The sequence below is a fragment of the Cydia strobilella genome, chromosome Z (assembly GCF_947568885.1).
Source record: "Cydia strobilella chromosome Z, ilCydStro3.1, whole genome shotgun sequence".
NCBI classification, from domain to species: Eukaryota; Metazoa; Arthropoda; class Insecta; order Lepidoptera; family Tortricidae; genus Cydia; species Cydia strobilella.
Window position 1 is genome coordinate 22,413,708 of NC_086068.1, and position 27,003 is coordinate 22,440,710.

Below are 27,003 nucleotides of genomic sequence, written 5' to 3' on the forward strand. Positions count from 1 at the left end.
GGGTTAGCGTGGGGACTATAGCTTTAATCCCTGTTGTGCATAAAAGGAAGCATGTGCAGTGTGCAGTGTGCCTATCAGTAATAGTGGGACATGTATAGATTGAGTTATTAATTTAAGTTTAAGGATAGCTTACGTGTTTTTCGGCATAGAATATTGCTGATGGAGCATTTGATCGCAGTTTATCTGCGTTTCTTAAGTCCGAACTGAGTTCATAGCCTTGCGGAAGGCCATCTATGTAATGTTTTTTATCATGAAGAATACCGAGCCAAAGATATACACTGATCTTTGCAGGTATGGTCCAACCGCTTGGAGACGAAGCTTTCTTGCCGGGCCACTATAATAATGAATAAAATGTACATAATTATAAAATTGATTTCATTCGTTTTTTAACACAGTTTACTACGACTACTTGAAACCACTAACCTTCAAGAATAAAGTCTGTTTTTTTCCACAGTGCTTACCGCACTCGTTCTCATAAACAGAGTAGATTATGTCTCGTGCTGGGATTCGTTGATACGCTAGGCGCTTCCCATTACTGATCATCCAGATAAATATGTTGGGCATCGCTTGTTGAGGCTGTTACAATAAAATACTTATTTTAAAAACTACTCAAAAGGCGCGCACAGAAGGTAACTTTCAAATTGACTTTGATTGAATCGACTTTCAAATAGAGATGTACAAGTTGCGGAACGTTTCCAAAAACCTGGAAAGGTTCTCGGATATTTTGAAAACTTCCTTTATATCTTGTGAATTTATTCAAAAAGTCCGAGACCTTTTCAAAGGTTTTGGCAACTTTCCGCAGCTTGCACATTTGTACTTTCAAATATACGTATGTATTCTATAAATGCCTAAAATAAATCTATTTGTTTCATGAATGAGTAGGAAGTGCAATTTGTAAACCTTTGGTATTGCAACAATTAGGCGGACTTTACGGTTATCACGATAGTAAGTACTACTTATGCGAGCGTGCATAAACTGTAGACGGCAGCACGGAACCCTCACTATTCATTGGCGCGAAGCATTATGTCATGTTTCTATTTTGTGGGTTCCGTACCCAAAGGGTAAAAAATTAATTATTATAAAAAAAACAAAAAACCCGACTGCACACTAAAAAGAGGAAAACAAGCCCCACAAGAAATATTGTTTAATCAAATGCTAAAACCAAGCTATGGAATACCGTTTAAACAATATAAAAAATGCACTATGAAATGTGTATTTTTTTATACCACGTCGGTAGCAATCAAGCATACGGCCCGCCTGATGGTAAGCAGTTACCGTAGCCTATGGACGCCTGCAACACCGGAGATATTACACGCGCGTTGCCGACCCTTTAAAAACCTGTACACTCCTTTTTTGAAGAACCCCATACTGTAGCCCCTCGGGAAAACCTCGGCAGGGAGCTCATTCCACAGCCGAAGCGTACGCGGGAGGAAATTCCTCTTAAACCGCACAGTACGCGACCATTTAGGTGCTAGGGTATGAGGATGAACACCCTGCCGATGGCGAGCGGTGCGGTGATAGAAAGCGGCCGTTGGCATCATGTCAAACAGTTCTTCAGAGCACAGCCCATTGTACAAGCGGTAGAATACGCATAAGGAGGCGAAGTCTCTCCTTAGACTTAAAGATTCAATACCGCTTGTGAGTTTGGGATCGTCGACGATTCGTACAGCGCGCCTTTGGACTGAGTCGAAGGGTCCAAGCTGGCATCCAGGTGCTCCTGCCCAAAGGTGACAGCAGTACTCCATATGGGGTCTGACTTGCGATTTATATAGCAGCTATGTAAAGAAAAAATATCTCTGTATCCCGTAGGATTTTCGGGATAAAATGTATCAAATAAAATGTAATGTAATGTAAATGTAATGTAATGTATGTAAATGTATCACATGTATGTAATCGATAGTTAAATAAATAAAAACTTATTCTAAATACTAACTAAATAATTATAATTTATAAATGTTGATGGTAAGTATCGCAGGCGGGGACCAACACAGGGTTACTTATAGTCATTTTGGTTGTTGGTTTGTTAAGTTCACTATTTAGCAGAATGTTACTTAGGTAGGTATTTTCGTTGGTGGCAGTCAAGTTGGTCCCCGCCTGCAATACTTACCATCAACATTTATAAATTATAATTATTTAGTTAGTATTTAGAATAAGTTTTTATTTATTTAACTATCGATTACATACACATTTCATAGTGCATTATTTATATTGTTTAAACGGTATTCCATAGCTTGGTTTTAGCATTTGATTAAAAAATATTTCTTGTGGGGCTTGTTTTCCTCTTTTTAGTGTGCAGTCGGGTTTTATGTTTTTTTATAATAATTAATTTTTTATTTATAACCTTTGTTGAAAAAAAAAAAAACAAGTTATTACTTTATAATTTTCGCTTCGGACGAGGAAGTATCGAAAAAAATCACTTAAAAAAGTCGACCGTCAACGACGTGTGCCCTCATGTCATGCGTGTGCGTATACCCGCGTTCGGGTTGTAGACTCGAGAATATCCCCCTCCGTACCGCACCGCGCGCCACAAGGCAGGCCACGCCCTTCTTTGCCCGCTACCAGACCGCTACGCAAGAGGTGTGCGGGAGTTGCAGAACAAGTTATTTGCTCATTGCTTGCTGACGCGTGGGTGGCTTGCGTTTTCGAAGAATTAACATGTTCCTGTAGGAATTTCGGGGTAAAATGTATCCTATGATACTCCCGTGATCAAGATGAATCTAATGATACCTCATATATCAAATTATTTCAAAGTGAATGTAAAGAAAATATTATCTCTGTATCCGGTAGGACTTTCGGGATAAAATGTATCCTATGACACTCCCGTGATCAAGACGAATCTAACGATACCTCATACATCAAAATCCATCAAGCCGTTTAGGCTACAGGAGGCCACAAAGAAACAGACATACATACATACATACATACATACATACATACATACATACATACATACATACATACATACACTCGAAAACCATTACCCTCCTCCTTTGGCAGTCGGGTAAAAACGGGACCCTATTACTAAGACTCCACTCTCCGTCTATCCGTCTGTCTGTCTGTCTCATGAACCGTGATAGCTAGACAGTTGAAATTTTCACAGATGATGTCTTTCTGTTGCCGCTATAACAACAAATACTTAAAAGTACGGAACCCTCGGTGGGCGAGTCCGACTCGCACTTGTCCGGTTTTTTAGATTTAAGCGCTAGATGGCAGACCCTTCAACACGCGCGGTCTCTATAGGCTCTGTTGTAGCGGTTATAATTATCATTCGTAGTGGTTACTGATGTGGTAAGTATGGTACTCGGAGGAGAAGTGAAACACACGTGCTTGCTCGTGAGCGTCTATAATGTAACTAAACCAACGTACATCGACAACTTATATCTATATCTTATATTACTACGCACACCTCATCTGGGGGGTTGCTGAGAAAAAAAAATGATGTAAATTCATTTTTTTTTATATAAAACTATGCATACACTATCAAACATCTTTGTTTTAAATATGTAAAGAAATTTAAACATAGCCATAGTACAACAAAACACAATTAAGAAATATGTTTTACATAAAGTCAAAAAAGTGTTGTTGTGTTAACATTAATGATAAAAGGGGGCAATGACACATGCGTCACTGGTTAAAAATCTTAGTCCTATTTTTATGAACAAGATCGATCTTACCATCTATTCGTCCTCAATTACTTTAAAACGTACTTTAAAAAGATTATCAAGTTTCTGACTTAATCAAAACTAGATCATCTTTTTTATAAGTCACTGAGTTTTATCATAATAAATTTTTCGTAATTCCTTGATTTTAACAAATTTTCCTTTGCATCCCTATGAGCTAACTGTAGTCTGTATTTTAACTCTAGAGCATAATTATCTGGATTATACAGTGGTTGTACAGTTTTTATCAGATTACTAGGGATTTGACATTTTTTCCGAAAACCAATTCAAATGGCGAATACTTTGTAATTGTGGTCCGAGAGCTGGCAGAAATTTGGAGTAGGTCCTTGAGGCAAGCTGAAAATATGCCTGATGCTTCTCCTATCTTACCCTACCTCAGCACTACAAGTCTGCCTGCAGGGTAGCGGGTCTAAACCAACCTATAAATTTTTAAAGATTTTTTTTTATGGTGCCCAAAAAAGGTTCTTGAGGCAATCTGTAATTTCTACAAGTGAAAATTGAATATCTAAATACTCATAAAAAAATTATGCCAGACCATAGAGTAACTTCTACTAGAGCGGTACTAACTGTCATAGTAAATTTTGTAACCCCAGTAAAATCACTGCCATCTGTCGACACACTTTAAAACTAAAAATGAAGATTTATAAAAATACGATAGAATGTATTTAAATATAGATAAATGATTTTTTTTTATTTGCATTAATTATTTTTTATGATTTTGACCCATGTTCTTTCACTGATATGCGTTAAAATTGTTAAATAACAAACGAAACCGTCAACGCCATCTATACGACTGTAGGCCAAAACTAGTAGCGCCCTCTTAACGAGAATCAAATTTTCGTGATTTTCGAGGCACGTTTTTTCCTTAGACTGTATCCATCTATTACGGAGTTATATCTATCTTTGGCCAGACTTTAACCTTGCCAGACGCGTGCAAAATATTTTTTCAAAAAATTCAAAAAAGGTTCTTGAGGCAATCTGTAATTTTTACAGTTTAAAGTTAAGTATCTAAGTAGTCATATAAAATAAGCCAGACGATTTGGTCGGGGCTTTCTACCTGCCAGACGATCTAGAAAGTTACGTATGGCACTTACTCGTACGCAAAATTAAGTTTCTTATCCTGTAGAAATGTATGCTAATACAAAGTTATTTTTGTAGTGCAGTAAATTAAAGGCACAAATTAGGATGTACGATGTGATTGTGATTATGAATGTGTACATTTATGATAATTATGTACACTATGAGTATTAGTAGGGATATAGTTAACGTAATATGACCGAATTTATAACAATGTATTGTAATTTTAATAAATACATGTATATGTAAAATAATACAATTTAAATACAGAATAGCAGAATAGAATTGTGTTGTAACTATTATAATGTGTGAATTTGTTATTTTATTAATAAATGCTTGAATAATACAAATAATAATGAAATAATAATACAAATATGATGATGATGATGGTTGTTTCATGTCCTGATGTGATAGGTTATTCAGTGCGTGGGATATTAAAAGGGGGCGAGAATTTTATTATTTTTGCGCTACAACGCACGGTTTAGAAGCTACAGCCATATATATTTTTTTTTTTCATTTTTCTTAAAAATTTGGTTATATTTGCGCTACTACGCACAGTTTAAGAGATACAGCCCTATAAAGCGTTTTTTCTTATTTGTGATTTTTTTAAATAGTAATTAGGGGTTTCCTGGTGGGGAGCAAAAATTTGATTATTTTTGCGCTACGACGCACGGTTTTGGAGATACAGCCCTATAAAGTTTTATTTTTTTCTTTTTTGGTATTTTTTTATATTAATTCCTAAAGCTTTCCTAAAGGGGAGCAAAATTTTGATTATTTTTGCGCTACGACGCACGGTTTAGCAGATACAGCCCTATAAGGTTTTTTTTGTTGTTTTTTATTTATTTATTTTTTGTTGTGTTTTTTATTTATCACATGGGTTTTTTTAAAGGGGAACGAAAATTTGATTATTTTTGCGCTACAACGCACGGTTTAGGAGATACAGCCCTATTAAAGATTTTTTTTGTTTTTTTTTTTCAAATATTAATTAAGGATCATCTAGAGGGGAAAGAAAATTTTATTATTTTTGGCGACGCATGGTTTAGGAGATACAGCCCTATAGTTTTTTTTTGTTTTTTTTTGGGTTTTTTTTTTTCAAATATAAATTAAGGGTCACCTAGAGTGAAACGAAAATTTTATTATTTTTCGCTACGACGCATGGTTTAGGAGATACAGCCCTATAAAAAAAAATCTTTTTTTTTCTTTTTTGATTTTCACTGTGTTCTTTATATATTATTTGGGGTTTTATAAAGGGGAATGAAAATTTTATTATTTTAGGAGATACAGCCCTAACATTTCTACTGAGTCATTAGGTTTTCTTAATATCTCCACAATTCTCGGTTGATCAGACCTCGAATTCTCGGGTATACTAGGATCTCCTACACTCTCGTCACACAACTCCTCCTCTTACCTTAACGCTTTACTCCGTTTTCTTCTCATAACCGTGACTTGTTCGCTCATACTTTTTAATTCGTCGGACAAAATTGTAATTCTACTTAACGCGTCTGCCACTACATTTGAACGAACTTCCTTTTATGTATTCTATTTTATAGTCATATTCTTCTAATTGTAATCTAAATTTAATTAATCTACTAGACGGATCCTTCATGCTGAAAAGGTATAAGAGTGGTCTGTGGTCCGTCATTATTGTGAAGTATTTCCCAAATAAATAAGGTCTAAAATAGCGTACACTCCAGATAGACCGCAGGCCAGGAACAGATTTCCATGACCAATCGCCTCCCGGGCGAAAACTCGTATAGTGGTTAACGGCTAGGTATGATGAACCCTCGTGAACGTCAGCTGCCGCTCCGTTGGTGGGTTGAGGAATGGCAGCAAATAGTCTATAAAAAAATTTAGTCATAGCCTCCCGCTTGATACTTTGTCAGATAATAGTTTAGATGCTATTGTGAATAAACAAAATCGTCAGCCGATTGTATCGCTGTGGAAAGACCGTCAGCTGGTCACATGAACATGTAAAAAAGAAAATTCTTTTTAGGCATTGGCGTCATCTCCTCCCATTTGATACTTTGTCAGATGATAGTTTAGATGCTATTGTTAATAAAACAAATCGTCAGCCGGTTGTATCGCGGTGGAAAGACCGTGTTACGCGTTTCGGAAGCTGCCATTTCTCAACCCACCAACGGAGCGGCAGCTGACGTTCACGAGGGTTCATCATACATAGCCGTTAACCGCTATACGAGTTTTCGCCCGGGAGGCGATGACTGACGAAATTTGCGCCTTGCTCGCGGTCCAAGACAATTGCTAATAGCTCTTTTTGAATGACAGGGTAATTTAATTCAGCCTTATTCAAGGGTCTACTAGCATAAGCTATATAGTGCACTCCCTAATGGGAATATAGTTCAGATCTGGAAACCGCTATCAAATTTTAGTATGTTGTTGGGCATGGTACTGGGTCTCCAAAACTGCCGGGAGACAGCGGCGCCGGCCATCTACTTCAGCGGAATGACGATATCAAAATGACTCCCGCCTCGTTGCGAATATTGCATTTTGCACCCAAACTATGCATTGCACATACACGTGTGGGGTATTAAACGAAAGCCAATAAAATATTATATATTTCATTAATACACTATGTACCAAAATATACAATAGTTTAAGACAAATTTAAAAATGAATAAAAATAATGAATTATTTTTTTCGATTATTTGGGTTTTCAACCAAACCAAAAGTCGGACGTTAAAGCAATGTACTACAAAATTAAAGCTGATGTCTCAAGCCATACACTGATATCAAAATAATCAAAATCAGACCTAAAATATGAAAATTATGCATCAAAATGTAGGTATTTGCTAGAACAAATGCATTGTTAAAAAAATCGAAATTGGTCATTTTCAGGATAATTCGCATAAGCTTCTAGTATGTTATTAGCAATATAAAAAGGATCATAAAACTGCTGGGAGAAAATCTCTATAGTGCCTGGGTAACAAATAATGGCGTCATACATGTGACCGCTGCCGAAATTTGCAAAATCTAAATTATAACTATACCATGAGTCATACATACACGTGTGTTATATCAAACGAAAGGTTATTAAATATGTTATGATTCGTTAATACATTATTTATAAAAATAATGTAGGTATATTTTAGGAGCTACAAACAAAGGAAAACCACTTTTTTTGAGAAAAGTTCGTGTATATATATTTTATAGCTCAACTAAAAAGTTATAACAATGTTGCGTCTAATATAAAAGAAACCAGTTATTCAACTATACGTCACAGCTTAAATTTTTAATTTCTGATAAAAACTGTGGAAGTTGTACAAAAAACACTAAAGCGCGCCAACAATTCTACCTTAATACGCTCATATTATGCAAAGAATAGTCCTAATTATCGGGTATTAAATGAAAGAACATTACACAAAACAGATGAAAACGATATTTTGGAGTGGAATTATAATTTATAAATTTATTTGATAAATAAGCAAAACAACGGTTTCGTTTCGTACCTAATCTCCTCCTTTGAAAGTCGGTTAAAATTTAAGTTTTGTGCACCTGGGCTACAAAGGCGAATAAATTGACGCCTCATTTATCAAAATCAGCTCAGTAGTTCCATGTAAACAATACATTACACGTAGACAGCAAATTCTGCCTATTTCTATTGTCTGGGAGAGGACTCTGACTTCTGTAACAGGTTTTTTTACCTAGCTCAGAAGTCAGGGACTTCTGAACACCTATTTTGTACTTGCTTCTGTCAATATATATATATATTTCAAATTCATTTTATAAATTATGATTCCACTCCAAAATGTCGTTTTCATGTATTTTATGTAATGTTCTTTCATTTAATACCCCATAATTAGAACTATACTTTGCATAATCTTTGCATAATATGAGCGCATTAAGGTAAAATTGTTGGCGCGCTTTAGTTTTTTTGGTACAACTTCCACAGTTTTATCAGAAATTAAAAATTTAAGCTGTGACGTATAGTTGAATAACTGGTTTCTTTTATATTAGACGCAACATTGTTATAACGTTTTTAGTTGAGCTATAAAATATATATACACGAACTTTTCTTTAAAAAAAAGTGGTTTTTCTTTGTTTGTAGCTTCTAAAATATACATTGTTTTTATAAATAATGTATTAAAGAATCATAAAATATTTAATAACCTTTCGTTTGATATAGCACACGTGTATGTATGACTCATGGTATATTAGTTATAATTTAGATTTTGCAAATTTCGGCAGCGGTCACATGTATGACGCCATTATTTGTTACCCAGGCACTATAGAGATTGTCTCCCAGCAGTTTTATGATCCTTTTTATATTGCTAATAACATACTAGAAGCTTATGCGAATTATCCTGAAAATGACCAATTTCGATTTTTTAAACTTTAATGCATTTGTTCTAGCAAATACCTACATTTTGATGCATAATTTTCACATTTTTTGTCTGATTTTGATTATTTTGATATCAGTGTATGGCTTGAGACATCAGCTTTAATATTGTAGTACATTGCTTTAACGTCAGGCTTTTGGTTTGGTTGAAAAACCCAAATAATCGAAATTTTTTTTTCATCATTTTTATTTATTTTTAAATTTCCCTTAAACTATTGTATATTTTGGTACATAATGTATTAGTGAAATATATAATATTTTATTGGGTTTCGTTTAATACCCTACACGTGTATATGCAATGCATAGTTTGGGCACAGTATTACAATTATTCTTATTAGTAGGGAATATTGTAATACTGTGGTTTTACTGTGATACTTTGGCCGATACATTCGTAATTCCTAATTTATCCCCGTGTAAATGACAAACATCGGCGTATTTGGCACATATTGACTCTATTAGTTTCCTGTCTTCGAAATCTAAATGATCTAACTTCAAAGACGACAATAACCTTTTAACCCTTTCTACTCCGTTGTCACATTTTTGAAAGTTACAAATGTTATAATCACTCAAATTATCTATAGTAGGTTCAAAAATAGGTAATTTTATGTTTTCGTCACTTGTATTTAAAATTCGTACGGGTATCCTGCTTTGTTTAACTCTACTGTATATTTTGGTACATAGTGTACTTATACTTATACTTATACTCTACTTATACTTCCCGCTAAAAATACATTTTCGGACAATTTTTCGGAGTTTATAACGTAATCTTTCCTTAAATCGAATGATTTTACCTTAATTAAATGTATAGACTCACTTCTCGCTGGCAAAGATAAACAAGTTTCGTTTTCATAACTTCTTTGTATTCGTAACACACACCTTTGATTTCCATAATGCAAAGTAAGCTCGTTCTTTGTTAAGTCTATAATCGCACCATAAATTCGCATGAAATTTAACCCAAGAACCCCGTCCGCATGACACGGCATATCTTGATCTTGCAAAACGTGAAACCTGTGCCTGAGTTGTATCGTATTTCCGTTATGCAAAGTCACGTCCGCCACTTGTTTACTAGTAATACTGCCACCTACTCCTGATATAATAGTACCCTTCTCATATATCTGCGATTCTGTGGGAACGTTACTTTGTTGCAAAATTGATATACTAGCCCCATTGTCTATCATAAGAATAATATTTTTTCCACCTACAGTAAAATTTACATAATCTAAACCGTCGCATATAGTTAAAACCTTTCAGAGAACCTTTTAAATTCGCAGAGCTGCTGGACCACCCCAGGAGTCAAGACACATCTGTGATCGGTGCGGCAAGAAATGCCGATCAGCCATTGGTCTTTACAGTCACCGCAGTCGATGTAGACTGTAGACATCTCCTCATATACCTCTAGTCGCTGCAACTATCATCTGTAAAGATGCTGTGGCCAATGATGATATGCTCGAAAAAACTGAAGTTGGTCTGTCCCGTCACTGACGAACTGTGGGGAGTCTGCGGCTCGTGAGTATAGGTATATATGTTTCCGCGGCGTCCACGACTCCTGCGAGTACAGGGATGTCCCCTAAAATTCGTACGTTGCCCACGGCCCCTGTGAAAATTATTGCTAGGTACAGTTCCTCTATTAGTGGGGTAGCGTGGTGTCCATGGGCTGTGGTAGGCTCTGGCTCGATTGGATTGGTAGCTGGTGGGTCCGCGCCCACGCCAGCCGTAGCGCTGTGGCTGCTGGAAACCTCTTCTGTAACCGTAGTTCATGTTCATGACTACTGGCTCGGGCTGGGGTCGCGCCAGCTCCTCGTCTTGGGCGGCCCTGACAGCTTTTTTTAACTCTGTGTATTCTCGGGCAGCTAAAATGGTGCTGAGACGGCGGTTCCTCAAACCGTCCGTGAATTTCTTTATCGCTAAAGACTCGTTGATCGGTCTAAGGATATCGCGCGCCTCGGGTTTCCCGTCGGCTTGCGCTATCGTTACGCCAATGAACAACTCCTCTATTTTATCGCCATATTGAGTAATAGACATATCGCGCTGTTTAATTTAATTTAATTGTTCGAGTAATGAGATTGCGGATTTCATCGGCAGCAAATATTTTTGTAGATCAGACACTAATTCGGTAACTGTTTCATAACTCGATTTAAGTTTTAGTTGTGCCATCTTATTAATTCGTGTTTTAAGGACAAATTAAATTAGTAATTTTTTCTCGCTACTTTCGTTTAATATACTGTCTAACATTTCGATACCGGAAATCATTATTTCCACGGTCTCCTCCTTGCCGTCCAAAATAGGTATTAAGCTGTTCGCTTCTTTTATTTCGAATTTTTTCTCCATTTTAATTGGTTTTTCGGTTACAAACTCGGATACTTTGTATTGTAAGATTTTACTATAAGCCTTATCTATTTTTTCACACAACAATTCTAAGATATAACACTCCTCTGACTCAGATAGATCATCTAAATATTCTAAATTAACAGAATTGATTAAAGATCGATAATCCTCATATATGTTGATGCTGTGCATTATCAATTTTTTCCTGACCGGGTTTTAGTTGCCTTCTAGCCTCGCCTAATTTCCGTAGGTATACGCGAATATTTTCTAACTTATTATATATAGTCTGTAATTTTAAATCCATACCCTTAACATCTCCGACGCTTTCCACTTCCGACACTTTTCACTTCACACACACACTATATGTAAAACGTCGCGCTTTTCATCCTCTGCTTATGCGCCTTCCTCCTCGTCCTTGGCCGGAACTGCCTTCCTCGTGGACAGCCTTGCTTGCACTCGTGCCTAAACTTCTGCTCTGACTTCTTTATGTATGTATTTTTGCTGTGCCTTCTTGAAGAACTTGTACAGGACGCAGCAACCGATGCAGGCGAGTACGACGAGAAGAACGCTTACAAGGATGTTATTGACTATTGTGTGATGCTCGCTCCTGTCTGTCGCATCATTCGATCCAGCCGCATTCTGGGTGATCACAACTTCCTTCTCCTCCTGTTTGCTGTATCCTTGTCCCATCACTCCTGAGTTACTGTGTTTCTCCTACACGAAAATTGCCCGTAACTGTATTAATCGTCTGTAGTACTGTCGCTTACGTAGTCCATATCATAATAAACACGCTCACACAGAGACGGCGAAAACGCTGACACTAACATCGTGCGGCCCGGCGGAGCCCGCGCTTGAGGTCACGGTCGCCATGTGGTAAGTATGGGACTCGGAGGAGAAGTGAAACACACGTGCTTGCTCGTGAGCGTCTATAATGTAACTAAACCAACGTACATCGACAACATATCTATATCTTATATTACTACGCACACCTCACTGAAATTGCCTGCGACATTCAGAGTAAGATAAGAAACCTAGTTAGTTACGTGAAATAATAATTTTTCAATTATAGTGTCAGCGTTTTTGGGAATATATTAAAAATTTTAAGCAAAATTTAAATGTAAGAACTTTACTTACATGACTGGACTTTCGGAGCGTCCCATTTCAAAAGAATATTTATTTAAACTTTTTTTAACTACATATACTCGTCCCTGTCTCGTCGTGTCCCTGAGAGTCTTCCCTACTCTTTGTTTAAATTTGTTTTCTAAACTGAATAGCGGCTCACAAAATACATATATTTAAAAATTGAATTAAAGTGCTCCTTATCAATGGATAAGTTATTGTCAGTGTTCATTTTTGACTTTGGCATAGGTACGGAGACGGACGGACCCTATACACCAGCGGTTCCTAACCTGGGGGTAATTACCCCCGTGGGGCATTTTACGGGGTTGATAAGCTGACAACAAAGATAACAGAATAAGAAAGAATATTAATGATTATGGAGGAGGGGTAAAATCGAGTTCCCTAGTTAGTCAAAGGGATGACAGTACTGAAAGGTTAGGAACCACTGCTATAAACCTTATAGGGTTCTTCCTTGGTTCTTCACGGTGACTTAAAAACACGAAATTAGATAAGAAGGAATGTAGCACAAGTGTAAAAAAACTTATACCAGCTGTAACTTTGTATACTTCTTTTATGACAAAGTTACATTTGCAGTTGGTAGACATAAAGGAGTATATATACTTTAAGCTGCAAACTTTGCAATTGTCCCTATAGGGACGATTGCAAAGTTGCAGCTTAAGTTTGCAGCTTAATCATAGCCACTATATACATATTCGTATTTGTATTCGTGAAATTCCAAAAGTGCTATTAATATTCCTAAAAGTAGGTAATATTCGCTTCGTCACTATTGACAACAGAGCACTAAAAGGGAAAATCTGGGACTTACATCTTCGCATAAGCGTTTTATCTTATTCAGATAGGTGTGTGCAGTGCGTAAGCGGTCTTTGATGGAATGTTTGGTTATCAAAGCTCTCAAACTTCTCGTCATGGTGCTCATCTGCTCCTAAAATTTTAAATCACACGAGAAATAAAATATACCAGACAAAATAAAATACTAAACTTATTCAAACTTTAAGTATAGTAGCTAATTTAGTAAGTAGATATAGCTGCTGAACGTGGATGAACCATTGGCACGTAAGTACGTAGCAAGCAACAGGCCGTAAAAAGCAAAATTCTTTAACGACCGACCAAAATAGATTAAGCTTACAATTTCAAAAAGACACATTTTTTGTCTCTCGCGGTCCAGTTTGGTGTTACCAATAGGCGAGCCGTTGGACATGTGGCGCGCGCGCGCGTACTGTGCGCACGCCGCGCTCGCCGCCTCCAGCGCCGCTTTCAGCGCCGACACGCCTCTGTTGTCAGCACCGGCGTCGTTCTCGATAGCGGTCTGGGCTTCTAGTAGCCCTTCTTCCTGCAACAACAACTCGCTGATCGGTCTTATCGGTATATACAGCAAACGACGAAATTGCAATCAATTATTTGGCCGGGCCGTGAAACAGACTAGTATAATTATTATATTGGTTATAAAATTGTAACGCAAAGTACCTATACTTACAAACTTTTCAACGATATTACATATCATGTTGGAATTATACATGCGTCGGCGATGATCAGGCCATATGGTGCGTACATGCATGCACTGTTTGTGGTCCCAATACGGGAGGTAGTAGTAATTCTTATCGTTCGACACTGCGGCCTTGGTCGGTTGTGTTGTGCTTTGCCAGTAGCCTGTGTCAGCACTCATTTCATCTAGAAAATTAATACGAAATTAAGTATGTCAAATCATATTAGATTTTTTATGGTCTATTTTATAAAGTAACAAGTCTCACCATTAAATGCACTAGACCAGAATCTAGACACGCGGTAGCGTGTCAAGCCAAGTTCAAGCTAACAGAACTGGCGAGCACACCGTGTGTAAGTAATATTACATGAACCATTTGGAGCCGATTTTGACCCCCTCATAACTCAAAAACTATTTCACATAAACATGTCAAATTTGGCTCATATATTGAAACATGCGAGATACATATGTTCTCCAAATTTCACAAACACACCTCAAACGGTTATTTTGATATTAACGTCCAAAAATCGACATTTTTATCACGTACCTATTGACCTATAGACCAAAACTCTAACTCTGTTCCATATGACCTAGAAAGTTCAAATTTGGCATCCAGATAGGTAGTTGGGTGAATATAAAAAAATAAATCAGAAACTAGTAAATTTTTATCATTTTATTACAATTTTACACTTAAGTGATTCTATTAGGAACACTTACTTGTAGTGCCTATAATAAGAATTATACCAACAAAATTGATGACAGCCTGTTAAGGCCGTTCCATCGGTTTGCCGCTGTCACTGTCACATTTCGCAAGAAAGAACGGGATAGATCATGCGCGCCAAGTGTCAATTTTGATCGAATTTTGTCGATTTTTATTTATTTTAAAAACGTTACCTTACAATATCGAAATTCGAAAGCTATGAAATTACTATTTAAGTTAAGATTGTTTTTTCTTCTTTTTTTGTTTATAGTATCACATAATAAATAACCGAGTAAAGTTGGATTAAAAGTCCGAGTTAGAGGTTACTTTGGGAATTAATTGTATCGAGCGAAGTGTCATAATTCGTGTATCGGAAGCTATGATATTAAAGATAATATTGTGAAGAACTACATATATTTTTTCCATGTCTACGAATATCAACGCCTCTTAGAAAAACATGATCATATAAGGAGATATTTCGCCTTCTGGCTCAGGGAACCGCCTTAATATTTTTTAATCCAATCATCTGGAACAACGGGGCGGGAGCGGTGCGATAACCTTGACTTGACGCGAACGTGCCCGAGCGAGCGGCAGCCGCGCTCATAAGCGCTTAATAATTTCTGTACAAAAAGTAATGATATCCTATCAAAAACATAAATGTGAAATGAGAGACAAATTCAATGTATAATATTTATAGGTATGCCTTAGTTGTTGACTTCAACGACAAAAGAAGTGAGATCTAAATGGGTGCCAAGTCCAATGGTTAGTCCTGAAATTTATTTATAACAACATAAAAAATGTTATAACAATTCAAAATATCATTTCTTCTTAAAACTTAGGAACCCTTCTCCTCTTAGGGATATTGAAGCCTAAGGTTCGAGTTGGCTAGTTCTCATATTAGTCATTCCTATGATTAAGTACCTATTAAAACTCATGGAAGAGCCCTGTATTCGAAGGTTAGTTTCTACACTTTCTACCAACAAGTCATATTTTCGGAAGAATTAAATAATTCGTATATGAGAACTAGCCAAGTCAAACCTTAGGCTTCCATATATTTTCCTAAGTTTTAAGAAGAAATGGTATTTTGGAACAGAACTGACATTTTGCGTTGTTATAACTTTTTTTATGTTGTTATAAATAAATTTCAGGACTGACCATTGAACTTGGCACCCATTTAGATCTCACTTCTTTTGTCTTTGAAGTCAACAACCAAGGCATACTTATATAATATATTGAACTTAGCTCTTATTTCACATTTATGTTTTTGATGGGATATACATATAGAATGTGCCTGACAAGAATAATACTAGATTGTAGAACAAGGGCATAAAGCGATTCATTTTTATCCGAGGCAATTTATTGGTCCAAGCGCAGCGAGGACCAATATAGTCGAGGATAAAAATTGACATTTATGCCCTTGTTGTACAATCTACTATTCTTGTCCTGCACATTATATATGTATATTCTAGTCTAGCACATTTAATTGTAATACTTGTTACTTTATAAAAGAGACCATAAAAAATCTTACATGATTTGACAGTAAAAAATTATTTATACATGTGAAAATAGTTATTATGACCAGTGTTGGGTTAAGACTTGTAAAAGTAAATGTGTCGAAGTCTAGTCAAAGGTCCCAGCACTTTGTCGCTTATACGAATAACCTGTCAAAGCGTCCTTATGGTAAGCGACAAAGTGGGACTTTTTGCTTGAAGACGACACAAATGATGTAGTGAAGTGATAATTATGTTTTCAGCACACCAGCTGGTAAAGGCTCTCTTGGTTGTTAAAAAACGGATAAGAAAGTTGCTTTTTATCCACATGTGAGGCAAAGTAATCTGATGCAAATTTTGAGTTCTTTCCTCATGTTGGCTGGTATAATTTACTTTAAAATGATGATTTTGATTGATAAATATTTAAAAACGTTCATTTGAATTTGATTTGGTTTGATTTTGTTTGATATTTTACGGTTAGTACCTATTTTCCTCACCTTGGTGTGGTGAAAAATTTTGTCCTTCACTCGGTGGCAAAATTTGTTTAACCTTCGTGCCTTGAACCCCTCGCAAAGCTCAAGATTAAACTTTTGGAATCTTTCGCTTGCTCGAACTTTGTCCCCTTGTAAAACGAATAACTATTGTTCAAGCGGAGGGCACGTAGGATGTTTATCCTACGTGCCCTCCGCTGGTTACTAGGTACTCATTGGACTACGTGGTCGAACCGATTATTATTATAATTATTTATATCACAAATATTAAAATGACAGTTCGCTTGGCTAAATTTACTACCCAATACAACAATACTTTGAGCTGCAGCAATTGCTGCAAGTATTTTGCTGAGAGCAATTATTTTACTAAAATGACAGATCCGTCATACAAAGTGCGGCGTTGAACTGATGTTGAACGTTGTAAATGGCTGATGGCAACAACAAAATAAATCAAGACGGGTATCCCTTGCAAAAACGAAAATAGGTATTTAGTAATGAACGGCCAGTGGCACTAACCACAATTAACAGACTGATTAACGTCAAGCAGGAGAGAACTATGAAACTTTCCATACAATAAAATTTAGCGAACGGTAAAACGGTGACAGACGGTTTGGTGCAAGCGACCCAAAATAAGATAAGAAGTTGATGCCAGTTCCTAGTTCCGTTCCCCTTCCGGCACCCTTCGATAACAGTTGACTTTGCTACGCCAACATGCATAAACTTACTTTGCCACTTTTGTGGATAAAATGCAATTCTCATCAGTATTTGAAGAATAAAGAGATTAAAGAGAGCCTTTATGAGTTGGTGTGGTGAAATAGTACATTTCGATGCTAGTGTGGAAAGTATGCCATTACAAGAATGACATTTCCGCACTTCGTCGATCGAACGACGTTTTTTAATACAGTTGCGAAAAAATAAGAAAAACAACAAGTAAGGAATAAAAACAATATATAATGTTGCCTTTGGAAACTTAAAACATGCTTGCAGTAAGAAAAAATGCCTCCTTTTTGAAAGGCGTTTGGGCAGCTATTCCTACCTCTACCTTCCATAGCTATTCCGTTCCATTCAGACAAATTATTAAGAACGGTTTCTCAATATTCAATATTAAAAAATAAACGTGTTATAATGATGAAGAGGTATGTAATAAAATATGAAATATGTATATTTTTCCTATTTTTAAATTAACAGTAAGTTTTTATGCTGATGACGACGTTTAAAGGAAACTAATACTAGTGGCTCTGTGAGCTGTAGACCTCGCGAGCATAGCTTAAGATGGATGTGTGATTGACTGATTGTGCACAATTTGCGAATTATCACCATCGTTTCCAAAACTCGAACATTTTCTAAGACGTGTTGATATTAAATTTACGCATGCAACAAAAATATGACGTCTAAATCGAAATACATTTACACTCAACAGTAGAGACTGTCACACTTCATCAAAATTGTGTAAAGCACAGACCTAAAATTTATGCTTATAGTTCTGTGGTGTAAAGCCTGCAAAATATAGCAATATCTTGCATTCACATACACATACGTACTTAAAGACAAATGTCCGTAGATTCGTAATGTTACAGTAACGTAACCTAGAGGGCGCAGCGGATGGAATATTTATTGATAAAAAAGATCAGAAATTAAATTTAAATTCTTGTTTGAGCAACGATTGAGACTTAGACAAGGCACTTAGAACTAACTGGTATTTTCAGACATTAATTGTCATGTGCTTGTGGCATTAACCGTAACCTCTGTTTTGAAAAAAAAAAAAAAAACAGATAGTTAACTGAGATACCTACTTGGTTCAAACCCCGACGGTGCCAATTTTTCTTTTATAATTTTAACGTTCTCTTTCGAGTTATTTTAAGCGTATGTTATTCTTTTTATCAATTGAGTGTCGCGAATTCTTCTACCGATAACTACAAAAACGCTTCTATAGATAGCTTAGTGCTGTTGGCGTGCGAGTCACATTTTTGAGTAGGTAATAAAAGTTTACATTTACTATATGGAGAAAACGTGAAATTTTATTCACATTTTTCTATCTCGCCAATCAGTCCTGTTACGTTTAAGAGGGTAGAATGGCTACAGACAATAAGTACTTTTTTCATACAATTTCCATTTCGGGAGAAAACGGTTTCCACTAACTAAATCTTAACAAATCACTTCGATTTTGATGTTGATCGCTTCAGCATAATATATTCTAGGTTTGTAAATATCGCTTTAAAAATAATTGTGGCTTTTTAGTAGGTACATTACCATTACTTGAACCCTATGAAACTATTGATACTGGATAGGAATGGAATCGATTGGCATAAAAAATAGCATGTAAAAAATAAAAGTTTTCATTTTCATACAAACTGTATGGGAAAAATTTCCTTGATTTGTAGCTTTTCTAGGCGAAAGTTTTTTTGGTACCATCAAGCTCTTGATCGTGGATAGGAATGGGATCGATTGGCATCAAAAAAACATGGTGAAAGGCTGTAAGTATCAGGGATACAGCCGCAGTGGTTGATGTGAAACGTGGCGTGGAAGTTATTGCGAAGACCGCATAGGGACCTCATAGCGTAAAGCAGGCCGCCCAGGCCCTGTATGTAAGACTTGAATGTTGTGCTTTGACCTACCCTACAGTGAAAAGGTTGTAGGTAAGGGAAAAAGGCGCCGCAGGCGCGGAAAAGAGGTAAAAATGTGGCATTTTTACAGAAATTTCACGACTGCGTTTGTTTGAGGCTACCGTGTGCGAAATTTAAGGTATAAAACGCTCAAACGCGCTCATACCTACAGGCTTTACAATATAGGGTCAGGTAAAGCCCGATATTCAAGCGCGCGAAGCGCGCTTTTTATACTTTAGCTGACACGGAGTTCAGGGCTCATATTTTTTTTATAGAAAGTACTCATCATAAGTAATCTCCCCGCCAAGTCTTATGGTGCGAAACCCCATATAGTTTTCGAGAAAAAAAATAGAAAAAAAATTGTGTTAAGTGATGCAATTGAATGTATGTTATGTATGGACTGTATAGATTAATTACCCAAAATTCGCGTTTTTCCCATTCTGCTTTTTAACCAGGCGTTTATTTTTTCAGTAGTTAATTTAATCACACGCGTATGTTCCAGTCGCTGTTTTCCCCAAAGAGTAATGTTTCCGAGAACAAGCCCTTCTTACCCTTCGGGCATCTAAAGCTTCCTAACGAACCTAACCTACCTATCTATCGACTTAGTGTAAATATCGTGAAAACATTACTCTTTGGGGAAAAAAGCGACTGGGACATACGCGTGTGATGTTTTGTCCCTCACGGGCGGTCATATATGTCTAGGTCTAATTATGGTAGGAACGTATTTAGTTTTGACACTTTTGACAACTGAATGCGCCAGAGCCGTGTTGAAGAATATTTGTATGGGACCTTAAACATTTTTTTCTCGAAAACTATGGGGTTTCGCACCATAAGACTTGGCGGGGAGATTCCTTATGATGAGTATTTTCTATTAAAAAAAATGAGCCCTGAACTCCGCGTCAGCTAAAGTGCAGTTGAGCCCAGCTTTTTATAATACCGCGTATTTTATTTTTATAATATTTCATTAAAATGGAAAAAAATCTATCAAATAAACTCAATTGTATCGAAATCGGTTAATGGACTGATGAGTAATTATTAAATAAACACTGCAAATAGGGGTCATTTTAGCTCCGAATGCGTCGTTTCTAGCGCAGAATCAGCGCCATCTATGTCAGCAGCACGTAATGGCTACTTTCGTTGATACACTGATAACAAAACCATTCATGATATACCGCCACCGCGCCATAACACTTTTTCGTTAATATCGGTTTTCGATCCGAGCCCCTCTACGGGTTTTTAAAGACGTTACGTTTCACGTCAAAAAGTTTGTCAAAAATGACCTTTTACTCGCATCCTACCCATGCTTTTTCCAAAATCTGTAAACCCCAAATTGGGGTTCCCAATCTTCATTAATTAGAAATTGAGGGAAGGTTTTCTAAGACCATTTTCGCGTAGCAGCACGGGATCTGGTAGCTGCCCTCTGACCTAAACCAACCTATGCCGCCGGCAGATTTTTTGAATTTCTAAAAGTATTGAAATGCTTAGTAGTGCGGGTCGGACTCGCCCACCGCGGGTTCCGGACGTTTTATAGCGGCAACAGAAATACATCATTTGTGAAAATTTCAACTGTCTAGCTATCACGGTTCATTAGATACAGCCTGGTGACAGACAGACGATCAGACTTACAGAGGAGTCTTAGTAATAGGGTCCCGTTTTTACCCTTTGGGTACGGAATCCTAAAAATCGGCCCGTTTCGACCTCACGATGTCACCTATCGAGCAAATTAGGCAAATTAGGTCACCTGTGTTAAAGTGACATCTCTGTTAGTTATTATTAAACAACTTCACCATCTTGTTTGACATGGATAGTGTAAAGGTCTCTCACACAAACAGGCGTTGAGTAAAATTTTCTAAATTTTTTATTGAATTTTTCAATAATATTATAGATTATTGAATAATTGGCTCCATAAACCCGCTCAGACAAACGAATGTACCTATATACTACTTAAACCTCAAAGTTTATGGTGCAAGAAATTTACGTATTTTAAAAGAAAAACTGTAAATAAAATTGTATGAAATTTGGAATAAGGAGAATCACTCAAAAGCTAACTAAACGTATGGCTCCGCCGTTCAGAACACTTTAGAAAATTAAAATAACGAAAAAAAATACAGGAAATTTCACAGAAATATCAATGTAGTGTAATTATTAAGTCATAAACAATCAATTAAAACCATATTTAAAATTAGTCAAATAGCCTATATATATTTCCCTCCTCAGTAGTTAAAAAGATGATAAATAAAATTTAAAAAAAATATTTTTTAGGGCTAGTGAAATAAAAGCTTGTAAAAATGAAACGAATACGCTTAGTCCGCAATCAATTTCATAATAGAAAAATAAAAAAATAAAAAACAATACGAAATTTAGGTGTAAAAAATACAAAAAGTTATGTAACAGCTTACAATTACTGGGGATCGAACCAGGGACCACCCGGTGCAATCGAAAAAAGCGAATGTTTGCAAAACACGCCATTTTAGTGCTTACCTAAGCTGACGAATTTCAGCTACTCATTCTCGAGTAAAAACTAAATATCTAAATACCGCCAAAACCAGCAATACAAAGTTTCTGCATTTTTCGACATTTAATCTGTAAACATATCTCAAAAAGAAAATACTGTTATGATATCGATATGACTATTTGTATAGGCGCGAGCTGTTACGACTCCGCCATTTTGAAAAATTTCCAAAAACCGGATCGACAAAAAAATTATATTTAGTCATAGAATTCGGTCACAAAATTTCACGAGAATCGGTTGAGATTTGCGACCTGTAGAGGAGAACATCCGGACATACAAAAGCAAAATGCCCGAGTCAAACCGTAGACCTTCGCTACGCTTCGGTCAATTAACACTCATCAATAAGTAGTCATGAATTGGAACAAGTATAAATTTAAAATATTGAAAAAGTGAAAAACACTAGTTCGCGAAAACCAACTTTCCGCACGCTAAACAGCTACGTAAAGTACCACTTTTTGAGCAACTATATTAAAAATTCGTCAGCTTGTGTAAGAAAATTAAGGTTTTGACAGAAAATTTTTAATAATACAAATGAAACTATGAAAACGGATTATATCGCGTATATTGAATTTATAATACATCCCGACGTTTCGAACTCTTTACAGCGTTCGTGGTCAACGGGTGACGGGTGAGTAACTATCGCGGTAACCGAAGACAATATTAAATACAAATGAACTTACCTAGTTCATCGGATTCCAAATCTTGAGGACGTCTGACTGATTCGCTGTGGCCATCCAGGGAATTGCCAGAATTGCCTATACTTAATTCAAACTGGATCGGTTTGTCAGTTAGTCGCTTGTCGATCATGTTTGCGTCGAAAACACTGGCGAAGAGAAAGAATTCATCGTTCTTGCCAAACGTGGCATCATTGATCGGGGGCATGATCTCTACCTCCACGTCGGAGGCCGGGGGACATTCTATATTGTCTGTTATTTCAGTTCGAATCGATACAAGAATCCTGAAAAATATTTACAATGCTTTAGGGGAAGTAAATTTGTCATGACCATGACTATTACCTTAAGCTGTACGATTATGGATATTATAAATTGTTATGTTGTGGTATGTTATGTTAATGACTGGGAGTTATTCGTAATGAATCCTGTTATTCGTATCCTTACCTGGCTCTGTAGGACACCCCTTCTCCCATGCCCATGTTGAGACTGGCGTGCTGGTCCAGCAGGCTGTAGTCGCGCGTCGAGCCGTACAGATGGATGTATGCGGGCCCAAAAGTTGGTAAGAATCCTAGTAATTATTTATTTACAATGACGTACAATATATATTACATAAACATATAAATTATATATGTAAGTAGGGACACAGAGAAGTAGAAATGAGAGAATGAGATGATTAAAAGCTGTCTAAGTTAAACAATTGGGTGTGTCCGATGATTTACTTAGGTACAGTCAGCAAAATTATTAGCTTAACATCTCTGTATACAAATATTTATGCAGGTGTGTTAAGCTAATGGTTTTGCTGACTGCAGGTACATAAAGACTATATAAGTGTAGGTAACTAATACCTATGTCTGGCCTAACAATTCATTGTTTATTTAGTACATATTTAATTGTTTGTAGGTAGCTATATTATTAATAAACCAAATTTGAAAATATGGAAAGGCCACTGACCTTTCTCTCCGTCATTAGATATCGACTTGAGGTCAATAAAGTGCGTGCCAATAATGTTAGGATGCACCGGGTCGTTGTCTCGCAGTTGGATCTTAATGCGCTGGCACAGCGGCGGGAACATCTCTGTGAAAACGATCTGCTCGTTCCACACGGGAGTGTAACAGTTTTTTTTCACTGAGGTGCAACCCTATATAAAGAAAACAAATGATTAATCATATTAACCACCGCCCTCCGTTTCTAAACCTACTTTTTGTCACTTTAAATAGTCACGTAAATGCCTAATTTGAAATCTAAACAAACATTTGGTTATCTAAAAACCGGCCAAGTGCGAGTCAGACTCGCGTTCCAAGGGTTCCGTACATTACAATTTTTTTTAAAGTATTTTTTCATGTGAAACGTGAGTGAAATGTCTTTAAAAACCCCGGGGATCAAAAACTAAGTAATTAAGTCCGACTCACGCTTGACTGCACGTTTCTAATAAGTTTTCCTGTCATCTTAGGTAAATAACAATTTTGTGTATTTTTTTTCAAAATTTTAGATGAGGATGGTCACTTTTAGGGTTCCGTACCCAAATGGTAAAAACGGGACCCTATTACTAAGACTTCGTTGTCCGTCCGTCTGTCTGTCACCAGGCTGTATCTTATGAACCGTGATAGCTAGACAGTTGAAATTTTCACAGATGATGTATTTCTGTTGCCGCTAAAACAACAAATACTAAAAACATAATAAAAAATATATTTCAGTGGGGCTGCCATACAACAAACGTGTTTTTTTTGCCGTTTTTTGCGTAATGGTAGGGAACCCTTTGTGCGCGAGTTCGACTCGCACTTGGCCGGTTTTTTTGTCTTTTTTCTTAAATAATAAAATAAAAATAAATTAATATTTTTTTCGGTTTTATTGTAATTTTATAACTATTTATTATAAAATTACAATAAAAATATGTTGGAGATTCCTAAAATGAGCTCTTTCATTAGATATGTAACACGATATTGTTAGACATTTTTTTTTCTTATTTACCCCCCAAAAGTGGCCCCCATCTTTAAAATTCATTTGTTTACGTTACCTCCGTCTTTGGGTCACAAATTTACATATGTTTACCAAATTTCAACTTAATTGGCCCAGTAGTTTTGGAGAAAATGGGCTGTGACAGACGGACAGACAGACAGACGCACGAATGATCCTATAAGGGTTCCGTTTTTTCCTTTTGAGGTACGGAACCCTAAAAAGCGTCGTAATTTGCTTAAATTTTCTTAGTTATTTATTACCTATTTATGAACCCCTTAGTCTCGGTATAAGTATCCACAAGTAACTTGAGCCAGTCTTCTCCGAGACCACGGGGACAACGCCGTCCTCGAAACGTCGGAGGTGAATTTAAAACTTATTTCACGCGATTAAGTCCTGTCGTTGTGAATAACAATAAGTATAAGTATGATTATATTCTTAAAGTAGCCTATTGGTATTAATTTATCCAGGCTTAACAAATTTACATGACTATTTTATGCGGAACTCAAGTATAAATAAGTTACATTTAGCAAAACGACGTACGTAATTAATTTACAAATATTAGAAACTAAATAGCTTCTCTTCACGAATTTGTCTGAGTGGGATGATGATGATTATTTTCGATTGATAAAAAACTATGCTACTTGTCCTTCCTCGCGCCTCACACTATCATCTTACAAAATTTCATCAAATGTTACTAAGCGATAAAAAAATCTCATGACAGAAAATAGTTATATATCAATATCAGGCATATTTAATGTAAACTGATAAAATAAAAATATGGATAACTGTTTATGAGTCTTACACTTGAACCTTAACAAGCTTTCAGAACGGCGAAAATACATTTATAGGGCAAGGCATGGCTAGGTATAGGTATAGGTATTTGTATGTACCTAATGTACTCACCGTCATCCCCGCAAAACACACTTGCACGTAGGGATCGACCAAATCCTGCGTCTCGCCGGTGAAAGCCCGCTTGACGTTGGCGAGTATAGAGTAGTTCATCTTAGGTATAGGTATTTGTATGTAATGTACTCACCGTCATCCCCGCAAAACACACTTGCACGTAGGGATCGACCAAATCCTGCGTCTCGCCGGTGAAAGCCCGCTTGACGTTGGCGAGTATAGAGTAGTTCATCTTAGGTATAGGTATTTGTATGTAATGTACTCACCGTCATCCCCACAAAACACACTTGCACGTAGGGATCGACCAAATCCTGCGTCTCGCCGGTGAAAGCCCGCTTGACGTTGGCGAGTATAGAGTAGTTCATCTTAGGTATAGGTATTTGTATGTAATGTACTCACCGTCATCCCCGCAAAACACACTTGCACGTAGGGATCGACCAAATCCTGCGCCTCGCCGGTGAAAGCCTGCTTGACGTTGGCTTGGCGAGTATAGAGTAGTTCATCTTAGGTATAGGTATTTGTATGTAATGTACTCACCGTCATCCCCGCAAAACACACTTGCACGTAGGGATCGACCAAATCCTGCGCCTCGCTGGTGAAAGCCCGCTTGACGTTGGCTTGGCGAGTATAGAGTAGTTCATCTTAGGTATTTGTATGTAATGTACTCACCGTCATCCCCGCAAAACACACTTGCACGTAGGGATCGACCAAATCCTGCGTCTCGCCGGTGAAAGCCCGCTTGACGTTGGCGAGTATAGAGTAGTTCATCTTAGGCAGCCCGTCCGCTTTGTATATCTTCACGATGAATTTCGCTCTTTGGCGCTCTATGGGGACTCCGTCGGGTAGGAGTAAGTTTCTATAGGACATAGATGAAGAGTTTTCTAATAATCATAATGAGGGATTTAAAAAAAAATCGTAAATGTTCAGTAATATATTTGGTTATTTTACTCTATTTCGTAGTACCAAAGAGGATATACATAATAGGATAGAGCGGTACTGTCGTAGTAAATTTTGTAACCACAGTAAATTCACTGCCATCTAAAACTAAAAATGAAGATTTCTAAAAAATACGATAAAATGTATTTAAATATGGATAAATGTTTTTTTTATTTGCATTAATTATTTTTATGATTTTGATCCATGTTCTTTCACTGATATGCGTTAAAATTGTTAAATAACAAACGAAACCGTCAACGCCCTCTATACGAGAGTAGGCCAAAGGTACTGGCTCCATCTGATCGAGAATCAAATTTTCTTGATTTTCGAGGCACGTTTTTTCCTTAGACTGTATCCATCTATTACGGAGATATCTATCTTTGGTAGTACTTATTCTTATACCTTTAAACGAGCAATTCTTGTATATATTTCGGTGTTCTCGGAAACGGTTCTAACGATTTCGAGGAAATTCGATATATGGGGGTTTTCGGCGGCGAAAAATCGATTTAGCTAGGTCTTATCTCTGGGAAAACGCGCATTTTTGAGTTTCTATATGTTTTCCGAGCAAAGCTCGGTCTCCCAGATATTTCTAGTGTTCCGTGCAAAACTTTGTTTTGACAAACGGAACTCTTATGGGATCACTTCGGTCTTGCAAATCAGTTAAATGCGTTTTTCTCAGAGA

General features: G+C 36.8%; 2 protein-coding genes across 2 annotated transcripts in view; one reads left to right on the forward strand and one right to left on the reverse strand.

Annotated features, from left to right (window-relative positions):
• LOC134754305 (proton-coupled amino acid transporter-like protein CG1139) overlaps positions 1 to 27,003 on the forward strand; it is a 522,474-nt gene that overhangs the window by 320,556 nt on the left and 174,915 nt on the right. The window lies entirely within an intron of this gene.
• LOC134753709 (otoferlin-like) overlaps positions 1 to 27,003 on the reverse strand; it is a 95,738-nt gene that overhangs the window by 13,471 nt on the left and 55,264 nt on the right. Inside the window, exons 10-18 of the mRNA XM_063689648.1 lie at positions 26,055 to 26,241; positions 23,478 to 23,664; positions 22,971 to 23,094; positions 22,533 to 22,810; positions 14,051 to 14,244; positions 13,703 to 13,906; positions 13,382 to 13,498; positions 424 to 576; positions 134 to 334 (exon numbers count right to left, since the gene is read on the reverse strand). Coding sequence (XP_063545718.1) covers positions 134 to 334; positions 424 to 576; positions 13,382 to 13,498; positions 13,703 to 13,906; positions 14,051 to 14,244; positions 22,533 to 22,810; positions 22,971 to 23,094; positions 23,478 to 23,664; positions 26,055 to 26,241 — 1,645 coding nt within the window. The remainder of the gene's footprint in view (positions 1 to 133; positions 335 to 423; positions 577 to 13,381; positions 13,499 to 13,702; positions 13,907 to 14,050; positions 14,245 to 22,532; positions 22,811 to 22,970; positions 23,095 to 23,477; positions 23,665 to 26,054; positions 26,242 to 27,003) is intronic.